Source organism: Ctenopharyngodon idella, chromosome 12 (assembly GCF_019924925.1).
Source record: "Ctenopharyngodon idella isolate HZGC_01 chromosome 12, HZGC01, whole genome shotgun sequence".
NCBI lineage: Eukaryota > Metazoa > Chordata > Actinopteri > Cypriniformes > Xenocyprididae > Ctenopharyngodon > Ctenopharyngodon idella.
In genome coordinates, this window is record NC_067231.1 from 7,745,826 (window position 1) to 7,769,180 (window position 23,355).

Genomic DNA, 23,355 nt, shown 5'->3' on the forward strand with positions numbered 1-23,355 from the left:
TCCATCATAAACATGTACTCCACATGGCTCCGGAGTGTTAATAAAGGCCTTCTGAAGCGAAGCAATGCGTTTATGTAAAATAAATATCCATATTTAAACAAGTTATGAAGTCGAATATCAAGTGTACGCAGAAAGTGTAAACCTCTTGCAGTTGTCAAAGCTTATTGTATGTCATGCACCTTCCTTATTAAACTTACGGTAAATGTGTAATTGATGCAATGCCGGTTTACACTTTCTTCGTAACTTGTATACGGAAGGTGGTCTGGTGGAAGCTCGATATTTGACTTCATAACTTGTTAAATATGGATATTTATTTTACATAAACGCATCATTTTGCTTCAGAAGGTGTCAGGATATTTATTAATATTTCTCTGATTGTCTTCGTCAGAAACAAGAAAGTCATTTACACCTAGGATGGCTTGAGGGTGAGTAAAGGTTGGGCTAATTTTCATTTCAAAGTGAACTAATCCTTTAACACTGTTGCATGGGCTTAAATTTTATTGAACCCTGGATATTCCTTTAAAGGTGCAATGTGTAAATTTTAGCAGCATCTAGCGGTGAGGTTGCAAACTGCAACTAATGTCGCAGACCCCTCGCACCCCTGCCTTTCAGAGAAGCTACGGTGGCCGTCTGGCCAACACAAGACAAAGATGTTGTCTGAGAGAGCAGAGAGTAGCCTGTGTGAAGCAATGAGGTTTCTTCTTACTTCTAACAAAGAACGGTCTCTGCTTCTAATAAACCAGATGACTACTACAACTACTACTACTACTACTTTGTGTGTATTCAATGTAGTGACAATGCAAGCTGGCTCTAAAACATGAATGATTTAGAAGAACAACAACATAGTTTGTCCAACAACATTTGTCCGTTTAGGGCTGCTGTAGAAACATGCCGGCGTATAATGGCGACTTGACATGGATGGGGGACCTGCGGTGTATGTAGATAGAAATAGCTCATTCTAAGGTAATAAAAACATAATGGTTCATTATGTAAGGGGTTTATGCACCACTGAAAACATAGTTATGTATATTGTATTGCATTTCTGTCAATAGATCCTCCCAAATTTTACACATTGCACCTTTAATCACTTGCAAAATATCTCTTAAAGCATTACTGGACAAAGTGTTTGAAATAGTATTTTCAAACTATTGCTGCATTAGGCTATATAGTATATATACTGTGCATCCTATGCAAACACAGTCAGTGTCTTTTAAACAAAAAGTGCCGATTAACTCAGGACTGCCAATTAAACTTTCACATCTTTCTTCACAGCTGCAGGCCTTTATGTATGTGAGTGAATGCAGGTGAATGTGAAGCTGGCCATCGGCATGTTTTAGTCAGAGGCTGTTCTTATAACTTAACTGGTAGAGCTTAGCATTAGCAACAACAAGGTTATAGGTTAAACAGAAATATGAAATACATAAAAACAAAAGTAGGTGATCACAATTCTTTGAGCTCCTCTTCAGAACATGTTAACTCTTTAACTGACATCTGGTTACTGGAGAGAAGATGGGTTGGCTTCTGCCTAAATTTGCAGGTCCCATCAGAAGAGCCTTGACAGACACTAATTTACTTCCTAATCACCATTTTAAAGGTGCAATTAAAGGGTTAGTTCACCCAAAAATGAAAATAATGTCATTTATTACTCACCCTCATGTTGTTCTACACCCGTAAGACCTTCGTTCATCTTCGGAACACAAATTAAGATATTTTGATTAAATCCGATGACTCGGTGAGGCCTGCATTCACAGCAATGGTACTTCCTCTCTCAAGATCCATAAAGGTACTAAAAACATATTTAAAACTGTTCATGTGAGTTCGGTGGTTCTACCTTAATATTATAAAGCGACGAGAAGACTTTTTGTGCACCAAAAAAACTAAATAACGACTTTTCAACAATATAGTGATGGGCCGATTTCAAAACAGTGCTTCGGAGCTTTATAATATTGAGGTAGAACCACCGAACTCACATGAACTGTTTTAAATATGTTTTTAGTACCTTTATGGATCTTGAGAGAGGAAGTATCATTGCTGTGAATGCAGGCCTCACTGAGCCATCGGATTTAATCAAAAATATCTTAATTTGTGTTCCAAAGATGGACAAAGGTCTTACGGGTGTAGAACGACATGAGGGTGAGTAATAAATTACATAATTTTGATTTTTGGGTGAACTAACCCTTTAATGCCATTTATAATGCATGCAATATTCTGACATGCCAATCAAGTGTGAAGACCAGAGGCCTCAGAGGTGACGACCCTCCTTCAAGATGTGGTTTCCTTCCTGAGTTGCTGCGAGGCAGATTTCCCTGTCCTGGACTGTTGCCCAGGGAACCTTGAGGAATCTTCCTGGCAGCTATGGATGTTCTGTAAAGGCATTCCCATGGGGACCGGAAATTCGAATACGGGAGAAGAAAAACATGACCTAGTCTAGTTACAGAGCCTGAAATAGCATCAGTTCTATATAATATACTGGCAGAAGAATGAGAGACCCAAGCATTTGTGCCTCAATTAGAGCTGTTAGATGTTGGTTAAATACGAAAGATAATAGGAGATCTTAAGGTCAACATGAACTGCTGTCTGCAACCCACTGAACTGAACTGTAACGTGAGATATGGTGAAAAAAATAAAAATTTAACATTAGAATGTCTGCAGATAAACCCAATCTCTAGCCATTGTTATTACAGTGTTGATTTTAAAATTAGTTTTAATTTTTATATTTTTAAGATTTATGGCACTCTTAAAGGGTTAGCGCACCCCAAAATGAAAATTCTGTCATTAAGTACTCACCCTCATGTCGTTCCACACACGTTCCACTTTCGTTCATCTTCAGAACACAAATTAAGAAACACTGATCAGCGAACATAAGCAGAAGCTCAACCTAAGATCAAACGTCTTCCGGAAGCTCAAACGTGCTGTGTAACACATGAGACTGAACCTCATTGGTTAGGTCAGCACGTTTGAGCTTCCGGAAGAGGTTTGCTCTTGTGCGTTATTCAAGTTAGGTTGAGCTTCTGGTTATGTTCGCTGATCAATGTTTACATGCGTGTAAAAGCCTAAATTAAATCTTTTCATCATAACAAGAGATTGATTCTCTTCAAAAATTTGGACTAAACCCCTCGATTCATATGGATTTGTTTTCCAATCTCTTCATGGCAGTCAATGGAAGGAAATCTGACAGCATTCTATCATCAAAAAGATCTTCATTTGTCTTCCGAAGATGAACGAAACTTACAAACAGACAAACTTACAAACATCACACATGCTTACAATTTTTTGAACATTTAGCAGTGGTTCTAATTTATCCTTTACCATTCTATAATACAACCACTAACACCTTTGCTATCATCTCCATATGATAAACACCACATGAACAGGTATTTGGAGACCTTCTGGTTGGAATGGTCACAGCGTGGGGTTGTAAATATTTTGAAAAAGTGCACATGTAAGTGTTCATTCTGATATTCTAAAGTTTTTCATTATGATGCATCATTCATGTACATAGAACAGATGACAAATGGTTACATATACCCACCAATTATTAGTTATTACAAATTATTTTCCTTTAGTAATCTGTTGACGTAGCAGCCCTAGAATATGGGGGTACATGTGAATTATAACATTGTTATATCCTAAAAATATTCATAGTCATATTCAAACCCTGTAATATAAGCAAAAATCGCTAAGAAATTGTGTGGTGGTCCTTGTGTGGTGGTCTTCTGTGTATTTATCTAGCAGATCTAACAGAGACTCGGTGTTCAGATCCATGTGCAGAGATTTTAATGAGCAATGCTGATAGCTAACAAATCTAAGTAATGAATCCCAAAACAATTTCCAAAGGGTCAAAATATGCAGTCAGACATGATGAAAGGTAAACAAATGCAGATCACACAATCTAAAAGCATATATAAGATAACCAGACAGGAGTCAGATGAACCATGACAGACAGGACTATGATTATAGAAAACTGCAGTGGCAATTACATTCAAGACTTGACAAAAATGCGCAGAGAGTGAATGAGACTATAAATACACAACTATGAAAAATGATGAGCAGGTGTGCAGCAATCAAGATTTCAATTTCGGAAATCTTGGTTACAGCGCCTTCGGTGAATAAAACAATCAGCAGACATTTCAAACACTTTTTTAAAAAGTGTGAACATATGAAAACTGAATTTCATAACCTCATCAATTTGAAGGTTGCTTTGACAAATAAAAAGTCTTATTCTTTGAATTATGGGGTAATGGTAAATGTTTATGAACTGATTTGATCAGGGTTGTCAGATCAGCAAGAAACAATTGTGGTTGGTGTTAGTGAATCAAATCTAGCACAACATGTCTTGAGGCAGCAATTTTGAATATGTGCAAGTAAATGAGATTAAAGTGCTGCAGCACAAAGCTATTGTCTTGCTTAAGAAGACTTGGTACATAAATCGTAATAATTATGTTTTTTTTTTTTTTTTTTTTTCAGCAGCCCCATTGTTTTGAAAAGAGCTGTGTGAACATTTTTATGTTGTTTGCCTAACAAGAAAGAAAGCCATACATGATGATAATAAATAAATTATATATTTATTTTGGGCAGAAATATTCTTTAAGGAAGCCATCAGTTTCTCCATAAAGGATCAGTACTTTTGAAATATAGATGGTTAGACATTCACTTGCTCAGATCTCACTCTCACTTGGATATGTGACAAAAAATGGAAACAGTATCAGACAACATATGGAAACACAACAGTATATATTTACACACAACTCATCATTGACAAACTTGTGCTGTATTTGAAGCCAATAAATATTTGTTCCAGACAGCTCAAAACAGTAAATTAAGAGGTTCAGCAGGTGTGTGTGTTGGGTGGTGGTTGGGGGGGTGGTAATGTTAACAGGTAATGTTACAGTCCTGTACCAAACACACACCTGTTGCCTCAGGTTCATTTACATTTCAGACTAGCTCACCTTGCACTTTGGGAGGCGGAGAGTCAAAGAGTGTGTCTATGTGTCAGTATGTGTGCACACTGCTGCCTAATAATGGACAATTGTTTGTGTGAATAATTTGTAAATTATTTTTTATGAATGAATTAATTTGTTCTGCTTGTGTTTCATGAGGCCTGATATGTGGACATTACAAAAATATGCAGTGCAGTATCATGCATGGTATCAAATGATATAACCATTCTTAATATTTCTTCATATATCCGTATTCGTGTACCATAGCATTTACATGATACTTTAGGGTATTTACTCTCTCTCTCTCTCTCTCTCACTCTGTTTTGCTCCATTCTGTCTCTGTGATTCTATGAACAACATTGCCCTCTACAGGTAAGGAGAAAGTATACAATTTATTGTGTGGTCACAAAAGACTTTTATGACATTATGTAATTCCAAACTAACCACACTTTGTGCAGCCAGCAAAGAACTCAGAACCTTGCGGATATGACTTACAATTTATTTATTTATTTATTTTTACAATTGCTTACACACTAAAATTAAAAATAACACACAGTTTGTGAAACCTGACACTCAAGGAGTAAAACCTCAGCCCATATCTGCACAACTATAGAGGGGGAACCCATTGAGGAAGAGGGGTAGGGAGAGGAAGATAAAGAGGAGGAGGACATGGACTAAAAAGAAGAGGACCTCATTTATCAGATATACTTTTGCTACAGTAATCTGGACATTTCAACAAGAGCACAGGTAAAAAACAAAAAAACTTTTCTCTGTAACACTTTAGAATACTGTTCTGTCATTAATGTATAACTGCACAGAAACAAATGAGTAAAGCACTATTACAGTTTTTTTTTTTTTCAACTGCTTACACACAAAATCCTTACTTGTCACACAATTTCTGAAACCTGATACTCAAACACCAGAACCACACACCAAATCTGCAAAACCATACACTAATTCTCTGCCTTCGACTCTTTGACACTTTTTCCAAAACACAACACACAATTCTCTATGTAACACAAAAATCTAACAGGAAGTATCTTGATTTTCTGTCCAACTACACATGGTTGATTTTTTTCTTTTCTTTCGTACTGTGTAATACTGTATTCACAAACACAAATGTTTACAGTAAAAAAATAAATAGTTTGGTGTCAATCTTGCTTTTGTGTTTACCATGAATTTTACAGAAATGTACAGGAGCTCGTGAAAGAAGAGCTTTAGATTTTGAATAACTGTGTATATGATATATCCAAAAATAGAATATTATGGCAAAGATGTTTGCAACGTAAGACAAATGTTTGCTTTTGAGATGTTTGTAATATTTTGAATGCAGTGCTTCATTTTTTAAGAGGTGTGAGGCATTTTGCATTTTGTGTGTGCAATTCTTGGATTTGTGTAAAGTTTTGAAAAAAATAGGCAAAGTTTTGAAAATGTGTGTAAGCAGTTGAAAAAAAACTAACTACACAGGAATAAATAAGTAACGCACTATTAGTAACTACTATTAACTAACGAGAAACTCTGATTAACAAATTAGTAATAGTGCTCAGTTGAATGTGGTATATCACTATTAGCTAATCAATAACTAGATTTAATAGCCAGATTTGTTGTTTATGTCCTATTCTATTTAGAATATGTTCTGATTTTCAGGGCAAAATGCATCCTTTGGAAATGCATGGATGTATTGAGTGATTTTACAATGTGGAGAGAAATAAATATTTTCATTAATGTGCAGTACTGGTCTTGTTTGGTCAATATATTCATGTACTTAACTTTAACAATATCTCTGAAAAAAAAAAAAAAAAAAAAAACACTATTTCATTAGAAAAGTAGAAGTGTTTACTTCTAGTTTTTAAAGGGTTAGTTCACCCAAAAATGAAAATTCTGTCATTAATTACTCATCTTCGGAACACAAATTAAGATATTTTTGATAAAGTCCGATGGCTCGGTGAGGCCTCCATTGCCAGCAAGATAATTAACACTTCCAGATGCCCAGAAAGCTACTAAAGACATATTTAAAACAGTTCATGTGACTACAGTGGTTCAACCTTAATGTTATGAAGCGACGAGAATACTTTTTGTGTGCACAAAAAAAAACAAAATAACGACTTTATTCAACAATATCTAGTGATGGGTGATTTCAAAACACTGCTTCATGAAGCTTCGAAGCTTTATGAATCTTTTGTTTCGAATCAGTGGTTCGGAGCGTGTATCAAACTGCCAAAGTCACGCTACCCAGTGGTGAACCATTGAACTTTTGGAACACTTATGATGTAACGAAGCCTCGTTTACTGAAATCACGTGACTTTGGCAGTTTGATACACGCTCCGAACCACTGATTCGAAGCTTTATGAAGAAGTGTTTTGAAATCGCCCATCACTAGATATTGTTGAATAAAGTAGTTAATTTGTTTTTTTGGGCGCACAAAAAGTATTCTCGTCGCTTCATAACATTAAGTTTGAACCACTGTAGTCACATGTAGTCACATGAACTGTTTTAAATATGTCTTTAGTAGCTTTCTGGGCATCTGAAAGTGTTAATTATCTTACTGAGCCGTCTGATTTTATCAAAAATATCTTAATTTGTGTTGAACGAAGGTCTTACGGACATGAGGGTGAGTAATTAATGACAAAATTTTCATTTTTGGGTGAACTAACCCTTTAAGATGTATGAACCATGTGTGTGCGATGCAGTGTCAAAATTGGGTTTTGTTAAATTATTGTGAAGTTTTGAATGAAGTGTTTAATTTTGCAAAAGATCTGATGTGTTCTACAACTTTTATTTCATTAATTGAATTAAAATTTTGTCTCCGTATATTTTATTTTGTTTAAAAAAAAGGTAATACTTTTGTTTTAACATAGTTATTTGTTTTGTTTGAAATTTAAAGGCAATGAATGAATGAGGCATTTATATAGCGCGTTACTATGTATTGTACATCCAAAGCACTTTACAATCAGGGGTCTCTCCTGAACCATCACCAATGTGCAACATCCACTTGAATAACACAACAACAGCCATAGTACAACAGCGCCAGTGCACTCCCAACACACCAGCTATAGGTGGAGAGGAAAGAGAGTTACATTCGGAGACAATGATTGATAAGTGCCAATGGAGGGAATTTGGCCAGGATACCAGGGTTACACCCCTACACTTTAAAGAGAAGTGGCATTGGATTTTTTTAATGACCACAGAGAGTCAGGATCTCGGTTTAACATCTCATCCGAAGGACAGTGCTTGTTACAGTATAGTGTCCTCATCAATACCCTGGGGCATTAGGACCCACAGGGTAACCACAGGGTGAGCACCCCCTGCTGGCCTCACTAACACCTCTTCCAGCAGCAACCTAGCTTTCCCAGGAGGTCTCCCATCCGGGTATAACCAGGCTCAACTTAGCTTCAGTGGGCAACCAGTCTCCAACTGAAAAAGGAAAGATCATGAAGTATTAGAAGGATTGTTGTCATAGAGGTGAAGGGTCAAATACATCAAGCTCATGGAACGGAAATGACCCAGTTTCTTTCCACCAGTGATGCCAGTGACGATTACTTTATATTTAGATTGATTCACTTCTAAATGTTCCCTTTTTGAACAGTCCTCCTCTTAATGATACACATATGTAAAAATGATCCTAGAGTTTGTAATAAATCATATGCAACAACATGATTTGGGATGAAATTCATTGCTGGATTTCTGAAGTAGTTTTGAGACAAAATTAAGAAAAGGTTTTTTAAAAATCCCCGAAGAGCAACGATTCATTATTTGAAAATGAAAATGAGATGTGGTGTCCCATACTTGGAATTTGTGCTCTGCATTTCACCCATCCAAGTGCACACACACAGCAGTGAGTATTGAACACACACACAGAGCGGTGGGCAGCCATTTTTGCTGCGGCACCAGGGGTTAGGTGCCTTGCTCCAGGGCATCTCAGATGCGAGTAATGAGAGTGGAAGACAGAACTCCCCCCCACCTTCATTTCCTGCCGGTACTGAGACTCGAACCCACGACCTGTTACAAGTCTGACTCTCTAACCAATAGCTTTCCACAATTGCTAACAAATCCAATCTGAATGCAGTGCCACCATGATTTGTGAATGTAGCAGCACTTTCAGTTATGAGTATCTGTCTGCCTATTCTGAGCTAGTTCATGCTAATGGAGGTTTTTGTGGGAACACACTGAATTTAGCAACACCAATGTTCCCCTTTCTCTATGTGTAAGTATGTGGAGCTGTCTGTTTCTGTTTCTCCCCCACTCTCACAAGGAAAACAGACAAATCTTTTTTCTGCTAAAATTAGAGACTTCTACTGTGAATGAACATGATGTGATGGTGAAGTCACATTTATTTTGCTTATGTCTTACACACAATACTGCTTGTTTCCATAGAAACATTTCTTCCCCTTTCCCCACATCACTTTGACACTCTCTTCCCCTCTGCTTCCTCTGAAGGAAACTCTGCCTGTGCTAGATTACACAACAATCACACCACGCGTTTCTACCATGTGTTTCGGTGTCATCGTAGGAAATAATGAGTGATCTATCTATCTATCTATCTATCTATCTATCTTACAGTCAAGAGAAAATTATTACGTTTTTCTCACCTCTGGACATTCTAACAATTAGTTCAGCTATAATCTCCAAGGAAACCTACTTAATGTAATCGTGAAGACTATTATTTGAAATAATAATCGACAGATGTATTTTGATCAATTTACATTTACTCATTTAGCAGACACTTTTTTGATTCATTGTGCACTAGGAAAGAATTGCTTACTGTATTAACTCATACCCATTGCAATGTACTCAAACTCATCAAACCAGTAGTGAAAATCCCATTTTACGTCATAACTGGTTGGCATCAGAAGTTGAGGTTAGTGCAACATGGAATTTCAGGAGTGAATTCATTTAACCTCACATATAGTACATGACCTTATAAAGCAATACTGATATATTTGAAAGTATCTGTCTCATCACTTTCTATTTTTATCTATGTTTCTGCTTGGGAGTAAAAGATAACTTAGCGGTCCAAAAACTACACTCTGTCTGTTGTGAAATCCATGGGAAAGAAAGAGTGCAATACTTTTTATGTCACACAGACTTCGAATAAGTGTATGAATACACCCACGCTGTATCAAAGGTAAAGATGGTATTACATCATAATATAACATAACATAATATCTTCTCGACCATAGATGGCGCAAAAATCTTATATTAACATTTAATGAGTAGCTATGCTCTTATTAACTTTGTCATTTCATTTGAATATCATCATTTGTGACATTTAGTCAATAAAACCTGTTTCTAATTGATCTAATTTTGTTCTCTGAAAAGTAGTAGTTTGTGACATATTATGTTGAATATCAAAGGCTTTTGTGACTATTTGTTATTGAGGCATTTGTGGAGGCGTTCACGTTTTTTAGATTTGTGGAGTAATTTATGAATTAATTAATATATTTATCTATTCTTTTGAAGGCAAAAGGTAAAAACATTTTGTGCTATGTCGCGCACAATAGCTGTTTCTATTTATTTCTTCCTTAACACATCACCTGCATCATCATCTGAAAGTCTGTATAAAAATCTCATGAAACCTGATAAGATGTCCCTGAAAAATCAAAAGAAAAAATATTAAATTATATCTTACATACAGACATTTGGCAAAAAAAAAAAAAAAGTTTCATTTGTTTTATTCAAATTATGCTTTCATAATCTCAGATTTTGTACTGTTCTCTGTTCATGATGTTTTATGTTTTTAACAGCATTTAAGTGAATTTGAAAAGTGTCTGTAGTAAAATAAAACTCTAATTCATCAGCATTTAGCTACATATATTGTAAATAACTATCAATAATAACATTTAAAAATGACATGCCAGTTTAATGTTCATTTAGTTAGTAAGAAATGTCGGTAACACTTTATTTTAGGGTCTTTTAACTAGTTGCTTATTAGCATGCTTATTACTAGAATATTGGCTGTTTATTAGTACTTATTAAGCACATATTAATGCCTTACTCTGCATGAACTTATTGTACATTCTTAATCCTACCCAATACTTAAACTTAACAACTGCCTTACCAACTATTAATAAGTAGTAAATTGGGAGTTTATTGAGGGAAAAGTCGTAGTTAATAGTTTATATGTGTTCCCTGTACTAAAGTGTTACCGAAATGTCTTGGAACTTTTTTATAAGGTTTACAATAAGGTTCATTAGCTAATGTATTAACTAACACGAACTAAGCAATACATTTGTAACTGTATTTACTAATCTTCGTTAATGTTAGTTAATGAAAATACAGTTGTTCATTGTTTGTTCATGTTAGTTCACAGTGCATTAACTAATGTAACAAGATTTTAATAATGTATTAGTAAATGTTGAAATGAACATTAACAAAGATGAATAAATGCTGTACAAGTGCAGTTCATTATTAGTTCATGTTAACTAATGGAGTTAACTAATGTTAACTAATGAATCTTATTGTAAAGTGTTACCGATATTTTTATATATACTCATATATGAATACACATGAACTACTGAAGTCTCTCAAATATTACATAATGTTTGATAGTGATGTACTAATGCATAATCATCAATAAGCTTAAGCATGCGTCGACCCAGAGTTGACTTGTCAGTCTACGTCAGTCTAAAAAAAAAAGAGGAATTTCCCCTGCAGGATATATAAATTCTGAACATGATGGGGCTTTGTTAACTGTTGGACTCTGGTGACTTTGCACATTTTCTTTTTCATTGCTGTTCTTATAATGAACTTCCAGGGTAAGCTTTTTTATTTTTCAAATAATTGAAATAATGATTCTGTTTAATATACTATATTCAATAATGTTTGCATATGCTATACTATTTCTACCACTTTAATATACGTTTATAAACATAAATGACTGTTTGGAAATAAGTATAAGTTAGGCAACCACAGTACCAGTCTGTTAGAATCAGGTGCATTTATGTGAAATCATGATGTTCATGTGAGTGCTTGAGCCATGTGTGTGACATCTACGTCACACTGTTATGCACTTCTAATTGTGTCTCTCGCTCTCTCTCTCCTGCAGTAGCTCTGTTAGTCACCTTAGTGGGAATCGTGGGATCTGCCCCTGTCTCTCACAATCCGAATATTATGGATACTATTGAACAGACCCACAGCTTAATCAGCAAAATTCTTGATGATATTCCTACAGTGCACACAGCCTGGATACAAAGTCAGGTAAGCATTTTCATGTTTCAGGGCTGTAACATGACACTGAGGGGCAATGTCCCCAAAATTCCGAAGAGTAGTCAATCAATATGGGGTTTTCACTGATTGATTCTATGAATCAAAACATTTTTGGAGGCGTTTGGACACTTGGGTCACATTTAGGAATGTTATTCGCATTAGATCCAAATATAAATCCAAGTGGAATCTCACCAAACAAATGATTTTAAAAACCTTTCTCAGAATAACTTCACTTTGAAATGATTTTTAACTTGTGTAAAGGTTTTTTTTTTTTACTGAAATTATTTTCCCAGCAGATTATCCTAGTAGTGTAACCATCAGTGTAGTTCACATTAACTATGGACAGTGTTCCACATTGTCTGACAATCATAGCATGTCCAAATACTTTTTGGGGCCGCTGTATGCAAATTTACTTTGCTCTGGCATGTCTGTGAGGAATTAAAGTAATAATTCTTTGTGTACTGACGCAAGAACAAGAAATTTTGACCTGTCGTGTTTTAACACGTCAAATGCTTGTCTTTTCCCTCAGAGCTTGATTTTGGGTGACAACACAACTAGGCAGCTGCTGCAGCACTTAAAGGAAAAAATGATACCCTCTGCCCCAGTTCTCCAGAACATCTCTAGTAGCTTCACTCAGGTGAGTTTCATTCAGTTTTTTAGATTAATTGCAAGTCAAGCATGTCTGTTGCTCTTCATCTAAGGCTAGGAAAACTCCTAACACCGTTTAGTACTGTAAAAACACACCATTTGTGCCTCAGACGTAAATGATACCGCAAACTATGTAGATTGTTAAGGAGAGGAATGGGGGTCTGCAGCGAAGCCAATATCTGTATATGTATCTGTAGTCAGATAAAACTTGAAGGGCTTGGGGCTTAAGTCTGTCAAATGTCATGAGAAGCCCATTTTAAATGTGATTTAAAACATTTATACTTTAAATTTAACAAATATGCCTCGTATAACTCATAAAATTTTCCTTCATAGAGTGTTTAAAACATTCAAATAGACATATAAAATAGTAGAAATGACATATAAATGATGTGTAGAATAGTAGAAATGATGAGTATGATGTAGTATAGTTGATATTACACTGATTTATGAGAGATGACAGCGCGACTATTTGATTTGACTGTTTGGTTTGCGATTGAGTTTACACTTACATTCACACACTCATTAATGCATGATTTTCTATGTGTAATATCGCGCTATCCCCTCACTCAAACATGAGGAGTGACTGTGCCTGTCGAATATTTTTCCAATTATTCCGTAAAATTCGTTATTTTGGTTTGAAACCATTATCTGTGCCTTTCTGAATAAGGTATTCAGCTTCTGGACCATCTACAGGAATATGCTATTCCTTTTCTAAGCAATCAGACTTATGAAAAATTTACACAGTAAAAAATTGTAAATGAAACAAAGATTAATGAAGTACACTTTACAAGAAAATACTATTTCATACTTTCAAAATTTCACGTTTAATTTTTTCCAAGCCAATTCTTTCCTTGTAGTTGTATTATTATAGTTTGAGAAGAATTCTTAGGCTACTTTGTTGACTTTATGATGGCAGATTTACAGAGGAACACAATTTAAAGATTTAACAGGAAGTTCAGCAAATAAATTGTGAGATCTCTCCGTTATTGTCACAGGAAACCTGCCTTGCTCACATAGCGAAGGGACTGCAACTACATCTGAATCTCTTGAAAGAGATCAGCAAATCACCCATGCTGGTTCAGACAAAGCGGGTGAACGATCTTCAAGATGAAATTCAAGACCTTCTGTATCAAATCGAAGAGGTATGGAATTCGACTTGGTGACTGTTCTTCTGTTAACGTGCACATTTATACGATTGCTTTGAACTACAGTCTTGTAGTCTCAGTTCTTGAATTGCATGAGTGTTAGTCATGGCTTGATTTAGGAACTCACTTTCAAGCACTGCTAAATTTAAGTCATGTCTGGAGTCATATTGCAGTGCCTCTCTTAGGATAGTAATCAAGAAGTGTGTTTAATCTAAAGCAATTTAAATAGGGAAAGTCAACCTGATTTCATGAAAAGTTGTAATAATTCATACAAGATTGCAGAAAATGTTCTAATCAAACCTAAATCTAACAATGAAGCCCATTGTAATAAGAAAAAACCTATAAAGGTCTTACTCATGATCAAGTGTGTTGGCGACTTTTGGTTTTCTTTTCAAATGCAGTTTAACTAAACTGTCTAATAATATATTGCATGTTATAATGCTTCATGTATTTATGTATTTTCACAATTGCAGAATCAACCGGGATTTGACCACTCACAGCAGGCATCAGACAAGAAGTCACAGACTGATCTGGCTAAACATCTGACAAGTGAATACTTAACTCAAGTGGCAGCCCACCTCACCCTGCAACAGCTTCAGGACTTCAGTTATGATGTCCTACGCAGTATCCTCAGTATACGTAGTATGTCCACCTCAGAGAACACTAACACTGTGCAGCTCTGGGTAAATGCATCAGGCGTATGAGTGATCTAGACTATTAAGCCCAAAGTGTACTTCAGTTTTAACGCGAATGCTTAGTGACGACAATGGCGTTTCGTCTCTGGAAAGTTTTGTCTTTGTCCTGCGTCAGTGCTCTTTTTATCCAGAAGTTAAGACTGATCAAAACTGCCGCCTTGTAGTGCCGTTGGTTTTTATTTTTTTTTTTTTTTCATTCATTTTTCCCAAAGGGATTTTTTTTTTTTTTTAAAGAAGCCATGAAGCCATATATTCAAGTATTTTGACAGCATAGCGAGACTCAATTTCATCATTTCGTGGAAATAGGCAAATTTTCTGTACAGTATAATGGGTAATGTAGTTATTCACCACAAACTCAGCTGTCAAACAAGATTATTTTAAAAATAAGTTGGAATAATAAGGCTTCAACAAAAGCATATACTCACAGTATATCTGTTTTTAAAGGTTTATAGGTTAAAAATCAATTTCTCTATGAAGAAAATGAACCCGACTATTGCATTCTATAGAGTAGAATATGCAAAGTTAGAAAAGTCGGGCTGCGTATGTATAGCACTGTACAGTAGTGTATTTGTAAAAACTGAAGTTTACTTTGGGCTTTACACTGAACAGATGAAATTTGGTAAAGTGACGAGCAAAAACAAAACAAAAAATATTTGATATGTTCTAAGGGTACGTTTCACGACAACAATGACTACTAAAAACAGAAAAGTTTTTCATTTAGTAAAAAGATTCGCGTACAGACGACAACGTTGTCAAAGGGATCCCTGTTCACACGGATCTGCATAAATGACTAAAAACGCTTTATTATGCATGCCAGGCCAGTAATTGGCGATGTCAATTTGTAAAAAAAAAAAAAAAATACATGCGCCTGTAGACTGAACATGTATTTCACATGTGGCATCACCATTTTCACTAATTCGTGTTTTATTTTAGTTTACACAGAGATGATAACAGTATTGCTTTCAAAAACTCGCACTTTGAAACCTGTTTTCTAAAGTTTGCATTTTTTTATACCCCCATAACGTGTTTTTTAGGCCCCCGTTGTCGTGTAAATGAACAGCCAAAACGCATACAAGTTTTTCAGTTTTTAGTTGAAAAAGGTGTTGTGTAAACGTCCCCTAACTGGCTGTGTTTTTCATACAGCATCTTTGCTTTAAACAGGCAAAGAGACATAGTGACCATTTAGACATGGTGGCACTGCAGGGTATCAGTTTTCTGACAGTTTTCAGTTGGTATTTTGTGTATTTATTAATTACATTATTTATTTTGTATTTCACTTCACATCTTATTTATTATTTATTAATTTAGGAGCTTATTTAAACTGCTGTATTATTCACAGTCTGCCTCAGAATACAATACATAATTTAACTGAATATGAAATACTTTACAGTGTTACACTTTTTAAAGGTTATTTATTGAGCACATGACCATGTCTCATACGTTGCTAAATGAGATCATGGTCATTGGATTGATCTCCTGATCTCTGTGAGAACTACCTACTGCTTTTATTATTCATTGCATGTGATATTATGTTGTTTTTGTTTTTCTTCCCCATAAAAAGCAACCATAAATGGAATTCCAGATTATTTAATGTATGATTAAATTATATTAAATTCTATAATATTATTTATTTATTTAAGTGAAGAATAGTTGTATTTATTTTTTGCCAATATTTGTTTATGATATGTTTGGAATATTTTATCAAAATAAAAGAAATATATATATATTGAAAAGTTTGTTATTTGTCATTTGCTCATATTTTATCCCTGTATTTTTCTGTAATTGAGATTTAATTGTGTCATCTTTAGCCAGAAGACAATTAACTAATACATACAACAACCCATTCAGTTATAGGCAAATAATGCACAAGTGGTATTGTGGCCACGACGCAACACATCAGGTGTGCATTATTTTTCAATAATTAAACAGTCCAAAGTTTTTTGCTTATATGGTTACCACACCTCAAAAATATTTTTAAATGTTTGTCCTTAAAATGCTCTTGTGTATAGAAGTACTTTAATGAAAAATGTCATGATGCTTTTCAGTAGTTTTTTCAGTAGGTTTTTTTTTTTTTTTTTTTTTTTTTTTTTTTACAGTCACGGGGCAGCACTGACAAAAAGTTCCTGTGTGCGAGTGCTTTTGTGTGTGTGTGTGTGTGTGTGTGTGTGTGTGTGTGTGTGTGTGATTTCCAAAAAAAAAAAAAACTTAAAAATAACGCAGATTGATGGCTTCAACAAAAGAATACCTCTTACAAAAGAATACAGTTAACTCTGGTAGTTTCCTTCTGTTACCAAAAGTGAGGTGACTTTTCATGAATGGATCAAAACATTTACAACTAGCTGAAATTCTTCTATAAATTCACAAAATCAGACATATTTCCACTTTCATTCAATAGATCCATGAAAAAGGGTGTATCATATTCAAACCTTTTGTGTAAAAAAATATTTTATTCCTGAAGGTGATATGGCAATTGTTCCACCCTTGTGAAAAATACTTTAACATACTTTTAAGAGTACTTATTACGGACAGTGTTGGGGGTAATGCATTACAAGTAACGCGAGTTATGTAATCAGATTACTTTTGCCAAGTAACAAGTAATGCATTACTTTTACATTTACAACAAAATGTTACTTTTTCAAATAAGTAACGCAAGTTTTATTTCACATTTATTTATTTACACCTCTCTTGACACCATGCTGAGGGAAATCAGGAGTAAGTGCAGAGGTGTTGTGTGCGCTGTGTAAACATGATTTTTTAGTCCATTTCTGGACTAATTGTGAGCATGCATTTATTCATGTTACTTGCACAAAAACAGATTCAGTATTCCACAAAATGAATAAAAACAGTAAAATACAAACTCAGAATATTATGCAAACAATAATTAAATATGTTAAATAATACAAATGTACTTTATGTATTTAATCTCACTTTATTAACCAATGTCTTTGCTGCTGACCTTTGATGATCCAATTAATCCAACAATATGATGTTAAAGGGCCTTTAAATGTGCCTTTTTTTTTTTTTATTAAAGGGGTAGTTCACCCAAAAATGAAATCTCTGTTATTAAGTACTCACCCTCATGCCATACCAAACCCATCAAACCTTCGTTTGTCTTCAGAACACAAATTAAGATATTTTTGATGAAATACGAGAGTATATCTGATCCACACATAGGCAGCAACGACATTGCACCTTTTGTCATACTGCTATGCTATTTTCGTTGCAGTGCTTCAGTGTTTTTGTCTGAATGTGGGCTCACGTATGCATCGTGCTCTTCACGTGACCAGAGCCAGCCAATAATGAGCCGCCGTTCGGACGTAAACACTGAAGCTCTGCAACGAAAAAGCGTAGCAGTATGACAGGGGACAGACGAATTTGTTGAATAAAGTCGTTATTTTTGTTTTGTTTTTGCACACAAAAAGTATTCTCATTGCTTCACAATATTTAGGTTGAACCACTGTAGTCACGTCAATGGTTTTAACAATGTCTTTAGTACCTTTCTGGCCCTCAAAATGTGCAATGTCGTTGCTGCCTGTGTGGATCAGATACCCTCGTATTTCTTCAAAAATATCTTAATTTGTGTTCCAAAGATGAACAAAGATCTTACGGGTTTGGGACGACATGAGGGTGAGTAATTAATGACAGAAATTTCATTTTTGGGTGAACTCACCCTTTAAAAATCAAAAAAGCAAGCCCAGCACAGGTGAGAAAAAGTAACGCAAAAGTAACATAACCAATTACTTGCCATAAAAAAGTAACTATGTTTTTTAGAGAGTAATGCAATATTTACTGATACATATTTATATACAATATACAATATTTACACTGGTTATGGAAATAATATACTATGGTTATATACTATTGTTTAAATATGGTGAAAATGTACTGCTGAATGTACTGACAAGATGGTAAACTAAAAGTTTAATTTAATGTGATTTCTATTAAATCGCGTATATCATGTATTTAAATATCTTTGTAATTACACATTTGTATTGATCAAGTTGTAGTTAAATAGGGTGGCCAGATTTCTCATGGTGGAAACAATACGACAAATACGATAGAGAGAAAAAATAAATAAACTTGTTTTTCAGATACAGTAGGTTTATTTACCATATATACATTTATTTAACTTCTTTTGTTGTTTGATTAACATTAATGACAGAAAAATTTAATTTGATTTAGGCTACTGTCCCTTTAAGACCGAATTCAATATACTGACACATATCCGGTTTTCACCCACCTGTTTACGTCCACTTAAGCCATAACCGACAGTATTTACGTGAGATACTCCACACGATGGACATTTTGACAACTGTGTGTGCATTTGACCATTCAGGCACAAGGAAAGCTGATCGCGCGGTGTCTGAAAACCGGGCTCGCGCGCAAGAAAAGAGAGAGAGCGCGTGCGAGAGAGAGCGCTTCTGGTGTGTGTCATTCAGCGCGATTCCGCCTATCCCGTCTTCACTAACTACAAGTTAATCGATAACGAATTGTGATTGGATGGTAATTTTGTTCTATGACGAATTGATTGGGCTGTTCTGACTTGTTCTATGATCACCCAGTTGTAACGAAATTAAAAATAAAACATAAAACATAAAAGCAAAAATAACAGTTATTTTAGAAGTCTAAAATAAGTTTACTTGTAGAATTCAGTCAAATAAATAGAATGAATAATTTTACATTTCTCCGAAGGAAAAAAAAAAAAAAAAAAAAAAAAAAAAAGGGCGACCCTCTGACAGACACTGTTCTGACGTAGTGGGAATTCCTTGACGTGCACAAGGGCATTATTGAAACACAGGATATGATGTAACAAGTTCTATTTTTATCCAGTTCTTTGGTTTTTTGAGTGGTATTGTTTTCCATTTGATCACACAGTGTTATTTCCCAGACATACAAGGTTTCAGTTGAATTTTTTGCTGACTCACAACAAATTGAGTTAACTCACTTTATCCACTATCACTTCATGCCTACTACAGTTACAATTTCTCTTAATTAATGGGTTATTATATAGGATCCATTAGCAGTTATATCACACACCACTGTTCTCATATTAAAAACACCAAGTGAAAATGACCAAACTTCCCAAAGATGTTCAACATTTGTGACCCTGGACCAAAAAAACAGTCATAGGGTCCATTTTTATGAAATTGAGATTTATACATCGACTGAAAGCTGAATAAATAAGCTTTCCATTGATGTATGGTTTGTCAGGATAACTGGCCAAGATACAGCTATTTAAAAATATGGAATCTGAGGGTACAAAAAAAAAAAAAATCGAAATCAAAATATTGAGAAAATCGCCTTTAAAGTTGTCCAAATGAAGTCCTTAGCAACGCATATTACTTACAAAAATACATTTTTGATATATTTACGGTAGGAAACATGGAACATGATATTTACTTAATATCCTAATGATTTTTGGCATAAAGGAAAAATCGATAATTTTGAACCATACAATGTATTGTTGGCTATTGCTACAAATATACCTGTGCGACTTATGACTGGTTTTGTGGTCCAGGGTCACATTTTGTATTCTGACTATAAATAAACAAAACTAAAAGACTTTGTGAACTAAATGAAAATTCTAAAACACTGAACACCAGAACTGCAACATCCTGTCACCTAATAAGAGATAAACAAATCAGAAGTATATAAACTTCTCTTCTTTGAACCACTGAATTGAAAAAGCATAACATTCATATGTATTTTTAAGAAAATAGCCACGCCATGGTATTCATCAGCCATAATTATTTCACAAACCTTGGTGTGTCTGGTCTGAACTGCCTGTGTCAGTTTACGTCAACTGGATTTGGGTCTTGACATTCCCATGCTTGATTTGGTTAAGGCTCTTTGGTGGTATAGGCATTGTTGAGTTGGTCTTTGTGCTGTCTTGCTCTTTAACATGATAAGCAACAACATTTTATGATGACAAGTGTCAAGATTAAAACAGTTTTTAAAAGGTTTTAACTCTGTAAAGCCTGACATGAAAAAAAAAAAAAAAAGCAAAAATTACTGTGGAAGTCAGTGGGGCCTATGTTTGGTCACAACATTCTTCAAAATATTAAAAAATTCAAAATAACTTGAGGGTGAGTAAATGATGATTTTGGGGCGAACTATCCCTTTAAGTGGAAAAAATACCTTAGAGTCTCAAACTGAGCAAAAATATATAATTTGGAGCAGTTGCTAATATTTATGTGGATAAAAAGAGAAATTCTGATAGCTTGTAATGTAAATCAGTTAGATCTCTATAACAATATAGCAGACTAGTTGCATAAAATGCATATTAATATCAGTTGTCATTTAATATGTTTCAGTAAGATGCTTACACTGTAAACCCTAACGCTCAAAATACTTAATTGATTTGAGTAGCACAAACTTAAATTAAACAAATTAGTTCAGTTAAATTAACTGTTACGAGTATTTAGCACTTTCTTTTTCTTTTGAGTTCACGGCACTGACATTTTTCAAGTAAACTGAACTGTTTCATTGTTTTGAGTTGTATGAACTCATTTCTTTTAATTTAGGCTAACTTAAGTTTAACTAAAACTGGGCTTGGATTCGAAAGGGAGAGTAAATGATAAAATTAAGTGTTATATAATGTTTTTTTTTTGTGTGTGTGTGTGTGTGTGTGCAAGATTAATTGTAAGGGAGATTTAGTAGCGATTAATGTTTTGTTATGCTAATTTAGAAGAGTTTCTGTTAATATTTTGTTTTTGGAGAGTTACCATCATGGTGACAAGTGGCACATGTTTGGTTTGAGAGCAGGTAAGTTACATGTTTTAAGTTGCTGTACACATTCAGTAAATGCTATACCATGCTATTGTTAACATGTTAGCAAATTAGCAAGTTGGCATTTTCTGAATTAGTTTATGTTTACTAGCAAAATATTTATGTTGAAATAACCTGATAATTTTAAGTTAAATGTATGAATCAAGTGTACTCAAATATTTCAAGTTAAGAAAAATAAAAATGTATGAGTGCAAAATAAAAATCTTACTTAAACTTTGAGTTTAACTTAAAAAAAATTCTCATTCAACTTTTTTGAGTTCTGACAACTTATTAGGGTTTACATTGAAGTAATTAACACATTTGATTTGCAAGAACTCAAAATAAAAAAGTTAACTAAATCTTTTATGTTAATTGATATCAAAATATATGAGTTAGCTAACTCAGTTCTTGAAGTTAGGAGCAATTAACATGCATGAGTAGGCTATTACACACTAAAAACTTGATAGTTTTGCTTGCTTAAAATTGGGAACATCATAACTCAAAAAATTTGATGTAACTGATTACCTCAAATTTTTTGAGTTAGCCCAGCTTATTTGTGCTTACAGTGTAGTTTTATAATCAAAGCTCTGTAGTTTTCATTGTGTGCAATGCAGTACAATGATGATCGAGAAAAAAACATTCCTCAAAAGTCTGATGCATCATTTTTGATGCATAATGTAAAAAAAACAAACAAAAAAAAGTAAACCTAAGAAGCTTCAGTGCAGTAAATGTTCATCTTTAAATATTACTAAAAATATAAAAGTTATTCATATGTTTACATTATAAAAATGAGTAAAGATTTTCACAGAAAAAAGACCTGAAGGTGGACATTTTGGACTTATATTAAAATGCCTTTTACTTGCTAAAAAAAAAGTGTAAAACATCAGTCAGATGACAGAAGGCATGTATAGTAGATTGTGTACATCAGGTTTTTCAGCAAACTTTTGATCATGTTGATAATTTAATAGCCTTAGAAAATTGTGTATCAAATATGATACAGTACTAGCCTATTTGTCTAAAAGGCCTCTAATTCAATACTGTTTGCATTTAGCATACAGGTGAGGAGACATGTTTGGAAGTTCTGCTAAAAGCCATACATATACAGTCACGTGAAAAAGAAAGGACACCCTTTTGAATTCTATGGAATTAAGTATCAGGACATACTAAAAAGTCATCTAGGGGCCTCATTTATAAAGCGTGCGTATGCACAGATTTGATCTTAGAGTGTGCGTACGCTTAAATCCACGCCAACACTCATATTTATAAAAACGTCTTTGACATGGACAGTGCTTAGCGCCACGTCAGGGTCTGAGCACACGTATGCACTTTTCCTTGTCAGATTACTGCAGGTTTTTGGAAATCTAAGCTATTCTTGCAGCTCACCATTCTAAATTAAAGGATTTGGACGATGACTGGTGATCTTTTATATGTAAATGACATTAATTAGGTGAACTGAAACCATTCAGCTGCGCGCAAGCTCTAGATCATTTGCGATTTATAGATTTTACATCTGAAAGAGAGGCGTCTGCTCATTTTCCGTGTGTGCGTTCATTCTATGAATCACATGTACGCACATCTGAGAAATGACCGTAAGATCAAATTTAGGGCGGTTTCTGCGCAACATTTTATGAATGAGGCCCCTGGTCTTTAAATTATACAACCTCAGATGAACAACAACTCATGACACATTACACTGTGCCATTATTTACTTAACAAAAATAAAGCCAAAATGGAGAAGCCATGGGTGTCAAACTAAGTACACCCTATGATTCAGTTGCTTGTTATTGCCACTTCAATAACTTGAAGTAATCATTTTCTGTATGACTTTATCAGTCTCTGACATCATTCTGGAGAAATTTTTGCCCACTCTTCTTTACAACATTGCTTCATTTTTTTTTTTTTTTTTTAGGTTTGTCGGCATTTGTTTACGCACAAGCTCTCTTAAGGTCCTGC

The 23,355-nt window shown here is 34.5% G+C and overlaps 1 protein-coding gene across 1 annotated transcript; it reads left to right on the forward strand.

Annotated features, from left to right (window-relative positions):
- Positions 1 to 11,552: 11,552 nt before the first annotated feature.
- Positions 11,553 to 16,370, forward strand: csf3a (colony stimulating factor 3 (granulocyte) a). Its single transcript, XM_051915350.1, has 5 exons — positions 11,553 to 11,695; positions 11,986 to 12,137; positions 12,676 to 12,783; positions 13,790 to 13,936; positions 14,413 to 16,370. Exons 1-5 carry the CDS (start codon positions 11,683 to 11,685, stop codon positions 14,641 to 14,643), a joined length of 651 nt encoding a protein of 216 aa, XP_051771310.1. The 5' UTR covers positions 11,553 to 11,682; the 3' UTR covers positions 14,644 to 16,370.
- The last annotated feature ends 6,985 nt before the right edge of the window (positions 16,371 to 23,355 follow it).